Here is a 7,026-nt window from a genome sequence, read left to right on the forward strand (position 1 = left end):
GAAGGAGAATTTTATTTAATTCTCCCTTGAGGATGTTTTGTTTTTATGGACTGAAAAGCCTTTATTTATAATGCAAACTTAGAGAAGAGTTTTAATGTCGGAAACATGTTTTTATTTAACAAATATTTTGAGCAGAAGTGATTTCTTCAGGCTGACCAAACGCATAAGCCCACATATACTGAAGGAGTAATGTTGACTTGGACCTTTTGTAATTGTAATTGAACACTCCCTTCCAGAATCACATATTGCAGCACAGCACATGATTAGATTATGTGCACGAATAGTGCTACCCCCTCAGTGACATCTCACAACTCCAGAAGACTGTGCTAATAATGTCTGCCGCTTATGCAGAGAAGGAAAATGGAAAGAATAAAGAGCAAGGCGAAGACAGAAGAGTTTTCACCCTTCAATTTGTTAATAATCATTGCATATCGGTAGTGGTGAGCTGTACGACTGAATGTAGCACGAGTTGGTCAGCATTCAATTAGCATGCAAAACAAAAGTACAGTAAATTGAGTTTTCAAACTGTTTAGATTCACAAAGACTAGCTTTTGATATCTGAATGAGTGCTGCATGTGTGTCCATGCATGTATGCTTCTCAAGTATTTTTGTTAATGCTCTTAAGAAATGACTGCATCCATGAGACCAGCATGACTCCCAAAATTAACGTCTGGTCCTTAAAGGGCAAAGGGAATTAATCCGTATTAGTGTCAGCAGCATAAAACACGCGTGTCTTGAAAGAGGAGTAAACTGATTCGTTCTTAGGAAAAGGGCTGTGAAGGGTTCGCACAGTCACAAAGAACAGAATTGGGCTTACCGAGTTGATGCAGGCCAGCTCTTTGTTGAGCAGCCAGGGTAGAGAGAGTTTCCCATCGCCCTTGTAGCAGGACTGAATTCTTTCTTTGATCTTCTCCTTTATCCTCCTCAGGGTGAACAGGCATAGTGCTGACTCTTTGGGTGGTTTGGCCCGATTTTTCTGACCCTGAGAGAAGACCGTGAAGAGGATGTCTTCATTTTCAGAGATCCCCAGGGAGTTGGCCAGTTGCCTGCCTGGCCGAGCCAAGAAGGCATCCTGCACCAGGCGGTACTCTACCCCATCTTTAGTGCAGCCGATGGGGAACTCGACATAGGAGTAAAACTTTGGGTCATCCACACAAAGGCGGACAATTTTGGAGGTGAAGAATTGCTCTCCACTGGCATCAGGTGATGTCAACTGAGTATCCAGCTGCATTGTCAGATAGTAGACGAACTGTTCACTGCTGAAACTGTAAACGTAATAGATGTCAAAAGAAGGGAACTTAGACAATGTGTCTGAGGGGATCTTCAGCTGAGAGGAGACAAATTCATCCTGGTACACAAAGCTGAACATGTCGGCATTTTCTTCATTCTCCATGAGCTTGCGGCTGGACAATGTAGGGAAGTACTCAGACTTGCCATCGATGGGAGTTCCAATAAATAGCTTGCTGGTCAGACTATGAGGGGAGCTGATGATGACTCCAGACATGGTGCCTGACTCTGCCACACTGGAGAGGTAGTGCTCCTTGCGGTGGTGGGGCTCGCCAAGTTTAAAGAGGTCATCCAAACGCAGGAACTGGCAGATACCCTGCGAAGTGCTGCCACAGGCAATGAGGCGGTTCCGTGCCTCATCTAAGAGAAGGAGCTTGTTCACATTGGGGGTTTGGGACAGGTCATGGGGGCATGATTGTACACTTGGTGGAGGGTAGCACTTCTCGTTGTCCACCACCGGACCAGTCATGTGGCTTCGCAGTTTGGTAAGGTTGCTAGACAGCTTAAAAATCCAGTTGACAGCTCCCACATAGACTTCACCAGTTTTGTTGTGGATGGCCAAATGCGTTAATCCCCACTCTGCAGGGGCAAACTTTTTGAAGAGTGGGGGCTGGCCCTCAGAGAAGGACGAGCTCATAAAAAGCAAAATCCCCAAGAGAAGAAAAAAGCTCCCCTGGCCGGGGGTTGAGCACGCTAGGGGACACATTCTGGGCTGTCTGAAGGCAAGTCTTTGAGGGCGGGGAAGGAGAAGAGAGGAGAAGGATGAATGGTAAAATCTCTGGTACAAAGTCCGAGGTCAGAATTTCCTTTGGTTCTTATCTTCTGTCGAAGGTAAAACAAGAAAAAGCAAAACTCCTATTGATTGGCTGCGATGGTCCCAGCGCTGCAAGCTGTCTTCAGGAACACCATGGAGAAGATGGGAGCCCTGGAAGGTAGACAAAAAAACATTGTCAGCGACCAAGAAACATTTGATATTAATTATGCGTGAAGAAGGCCAAGAGGCCTAAAAGGCTCAAATAGTGCACAGCCAAAATTAGAAGACGTTAAGGCTGACATTTGCCCCAGTGATAATTAATTATATCAAATCAAGTCTGGAAGGCAAATGTGTGTCTGTATCTGATTATGAGGCAAGACAGCAGGGGAAGGAATGAGCCAATTATTAAAGGCTCTGTTCACGTTATATCAGCGCAGCTGGAATGAGTTATAGACCCGTCACACTGAACTCTTTCAATTTTCATAACTTGTGTGGTGTGTGTGTGCGTGTGTGTGCGTGTGTGTGCGCGTCTGTGCCAGTGGGCACTGGTACATTAACACGATGCAATTTAAACCGGGTCTGCTGGAAAGTTTTCCTTTCTGAAGTATCCACTAACACCTTACTGTAATTATGTCTGCAGTTCTGGCAACCGTTTGCAGGTATTAAGTCTCTGGTGGCAGCACAGCGGGCTGTCAGACACACACTACCTCCCCTCAGGGAGATACACTTACATTATACAGGGCAAGCGCAAGGAAAACGTCTGTGAACGAAATGTGTTTAAATGTTAAGAGTAAAAAAATAGAGTACACAGTACAGAAACAAGTATCCAGTATCAAGAACCACTCCATCCAAGTCTACCACAATTTATTTTTGATGCATCTGTTAATTTAAGTTTGTTTCCTGGATTAAATAAAAGTTTATTTACTGTGTAAACATAAATGTTTTTTGACTTTGTGACTCCCGTCTGCACTTTGTTTTCATTTCTGGAACTCCACTATGTCTTAGATATTGAATCATATAATCCACTTTTCAGATTACAATATTTCACACCCTCCTGACATCTGAAAGTGATGATATTTCAATGTTTGGGATCAAGTGAAGATTGAAGAGTTAACTAATATGCAGAGAAATTGTTACTAGCCCTCATGGATCAGGTGAAAATTCACTGTCAAATGGATTTTCTTTATTAGCTAATTGGCTGTGTGCCATGGATCATGCACTAAATATATTAAATAAATATAACTTAAACAGAAAGAAATTGAAGCCATTCATGGATATGCATGTTCAATTTACGGCAACAGCCAATTCTGAACCACACACACACACATTATTTATGCTTCCTGTCATCAGTATCCGTGCCGACATCCCTCCACCATCAAAGCCACAAGGTGTCGTTTTTCATTCCAAAGTAACTCGAAACTGGCCACGTTTCAGCCCATGTGGCTCCACTTCCTTTCTCACGGACACCGTTGTCCTCTCAAGCCGGTTAAGACCAATAAATCAAGCAGAGGTGTTTGCCAAACCTGCATTTACTGCATCAATAAGCTTTTCATTACTACGAAAACGCATCTTGCACCGGAAAAGCAGCCGTTGATATCTCTCATGGAATTCAAACTTCAGAGGGACTATATGAACGTGCAGCAGCAAAATGAGTTTTATTTTATCCAATTATAAGACGGTGATAATTAGGAGCGGGTTCTACCGGATGCATGCTGATGCTTGGAAGCACATTGGAACATTCGTTTTCCTGATACTGAGTATTTAAAACAGGATGCAATACATCCAGGGATCCATCAAATTCACCTTGACAGAAAAAGTGTCAGTGAAAAAGGGTGTTTAATGACCACATCGAATTGGAAAGGATGAGAGACACTACAGCGACGAGGAGGATGAGAATAATGAGGAGGAAGCAAAGGCGGAGGGGAACAGGGGTTTTTCCTTTGGATTTCCATTTATCTCATCAGCTTTCCATCTCTTCCCCCTGTGGTCAACTATTAAACCAACCAGCATACATGCAGCTCAGACAGGACGGTCAGTTTAACCAGCAGAGAGGGATGAAAGTGAACGCATCATAACACAGGTTGATTTTATTCTTTATATTTGTTATACAGATGTCACTGTGTTTAATTATTTTAATAATTAGCCCAAGGTGGGCTGTCTCCAAGGCCCACATTTGGCCTTGAATTTATCCCTCGCTCCTTCATTAATCAAGCTGCTACTTGAGACAGTCGTACAACTCTCAGGTTGCTTTCCATCCATCCTGGTAATAAGATGATCAACAGCTTCACTTTAACAGCAGGTTGGTGTAAGAAGTAAGCTGTAATGTGATCCAACCCTGTAGGACGAACTCCAAAACAAACAGGAGGGAAGGCAGATGGAGAAAAGAAGCGTCTCTTCCATCCCACCATGGCAGACGTGCCCAGCTGCTGAGGAGATCGCTCAGCTTCTTACACACATCCTGCTTTTTCCTCCAGCTTTTCCTATTTTCTCACACCATCCTTAACCCCCCCCTCAAACCCTCTTCAATTTCAATTTCCTTCAGACCTAAAGTGAAATAGTGGAAGTGCTGGAACAAGGTTGTATGCCATATCTGGCACCATCAAGGAAAAACATGTCAATCACTTTGGGCTGGGGCGTGACTGGGGCTTTGGGAATGGGCAGCGGCCGCATCCCGAGAGCCGAGGCCGTTATCACATCAGGGAAACGCGTTAGAGAGGCCGGGCTGTAAGGTGCCACGTCGATTGAATTTGATATCTGGACGCCCTATCAGTGGACAGGACTGTACTGCATCCCTATGGAAACCATGAATTAGCTTGAGGGACTGAAACAAAAGTAGGAGACATAGTAGAGAGGGAGATGCTGGTAAGGAAGCGGGTTTACTTCATCTTCTTTATTTAACTCGAGAGATGGAGGGGACGGAAAATCCTCTTGTGCACTGAGCGTAGTAGTAGTTCAACTCTTCGTCTCTCACCCTCTTCCTCAAAGCAGCTAAACCTGTCCATTCGGATAATGGATGCTGTTCAGCCGCAGAGCCGTGCCAATTTATTGCCGGTGGCATATCAATCACAGCGCTCGCCACTGGAGGAGAGAAAGAACAGGAGAAGGTGGCGAGAGAGGGATAATGATTAGGAAGGAAGAAGAGTTGTACTCTTGGTGCTGCATCCCAACATGTGGGCCCCATCTGGGGGGGGGGGGGGGGGGCAGGTGACAGGAAAGGCCCCGGGGCTTAAGGAGAAGAGAAAACAAAATCAGGGAGATGGATGGCTCTGAAAATGAATGCATATTCTCAAAGTAGACAGACTGAAAGTGTGTAGGAAGTAGATTATTGTATACTGGTAATTGTAGTATTAACAAGGAGATGGTTAAGAAGACACCTCAACTTAAATACCCCCCATCTGTATATTTATAGAATGCATATACAAGCACAAGAAAAACAAAATCATAATCCACCTCTACATTCAGCACCAAACACACGGTGAAGGATAGAACAGGAGGGGGAGGCAGCAGGAAGTGAGTGGTGGTAGAGGGGGGGCAGGGGGGTTTAGAGAGGGGGGTAAAATATAAGGGAAGCAATGCCCCGAAGCCTTAATCCTCTCCCCAGGTCTGCCTAATCTCACCACCGCTATCTGCGCATGGAAAGAAAGGATTACCCCCCCCCTCCCCCCTCCCCCCTGACAAATAGACAGAGGAATGGATGACGGTCCCGATACTCACACACTTGAATACAAACACAATGTGTATACAGCCAGTGTAACTGGAGATACAACAGGTAGGTTGTAATGTACACTCAAAGTTGGTGATTGTAACTGATAAAAAGAGAGGGTGGAGTCTGCTGCAGGTAGGAGCCGCAGGTAGGAGCTGCAGGAAGGAGCTGCAGGTAGGAGCTGCAGGAAGGAGCTGCAGGTAGGAGCTGCAGGAAGGAGCTGCAGGTAGGAGCTGCAGGAAGGAGCTGCAGGAAGGAGCTGCAGGTAGGAGCTGCAGGTAGGAGCTGCAGGTAGGAGCTGCAGGAAGGAGCTGCAGGTAGGAGCTGCAGGAAGGAGCTGCAGGAAGGAGCTGCAGGTAGGAGCTGCAGGTAGGAGCTGCAGGTAGGAGCTGCAGGAAGGAGCTGCAGGAAGGAGCTGCAGGAAGGAGCTGCAGGTAGGAGCTGCAGGAAGGCGCTGCAGGTAGGAGCTGCAGGAAGGAGCTGCAGGTAGGAGCTGCAGGAAGGAGCTGCAGGAAGGAGCTGCAGGAAGGAGCTGCAGGTAGGAGCTGCAGGTAGGAGCTGCAGGTAGGAGCTGCAGGAAGGCGCTGCAGGTAGGAGCTGCAGGAAGGAGCTGCAGGAAGGAGCTGCAGGTAGGAGCTGCAGGTAGGAGCTGCAGGAAGGCGCTGCAGGAAGGAGCTGCAGGTAGGAGCTGCAGGAAGGCGCTGCAGGAAGGAGCTGCAGGTAGGAGCTGCAGGAAGGAGCTGCAGGTAGGAGCTGCAGGAAGGAGCTGCAGGTTGGTGCTGCAGAAAGGAGCTGCAGGTTGGTGCTGCAGAAAGGAGCTGCAGGTTGGTGCTGCAGAAAGGAGCTGCAGGTAGGAGCTGCAGGAAGGTGCTGCAGGTAGGAGCTGCAGGAAGGAGCTGCAGGTAGGAACTACAGGAAGGAGCTGCAGGTAGGAGCTGCAGGAAGGAGCTGCAGGTAGGAGCTGCAGGTCGGCGCTGCAGGAAGGAGCTGCAGGAAGGAGCTGCAGGAAGGTGCTGCAGGTCGGCGCTGCAGGAAGGTGCTGCAGGTCGGCGCTGCAGGAAGGAGCTGCAGGCAGGAGCTGCAGGTCGGCGCTGCAGGAAGGAGCTGCAGGTCGGCGCTGCAGGAAGGAGCTGCAGGAAGGAGCTGCAGGTAGGAGCTGCAGGTCGGAGCTGCAGGTCGGCGCTGCAGGAAGGAGCTGCAGGAAGGAGCTGCAGGTCGGAGCTGCAGGAAGGAGCTGCAGGAAGGAGCTGCAGGAAGGTGCTGCAGGTCGGCGCTGCAGGAA

At 47.7% G+C, this 7,026-nt stretch overlaps 1 protein-coding gene across 1 annotated transcript in view; it reads right to left on the reverse strand.

Annotated features, from left to right (window-relative positions):
* plxna1b (plexin A1b) overlaps positions 1-1,993 on the reverse strand; it is a 119,147-nt gene extending 117,154 nt beyond the window's left edge. Inside the window, exon 1 of the mRNA XM_068742625.1 lies at positions 818-1,993. Within this exon, the coding sequence (XP_068598726.1) occupies positions 818-1,993 (1,176 nt within the window). The remainder of the gene's footprint in view (positions 1-817) is intronic.
* Positions 1,994-7,026: the final 5,033 nt, after the last annotated feature.

The sequence above is a fragment of the Brachionichthys hirsutus genome, chromosome 8 (genome assembly GCF_040956055.1).
Source record: "Brachionichthys hirsutus isolate HB-005 chromosome 8, CSIRO-AGI_Bhir_v1, whole genome shotgun sequence".
NCBI lineage: Eukaryota > Metazoa > Chordata > Actinopteri > Lophiiformes > Brachionichthyidae > Brachionichthys > Brachionichthys hirsutus.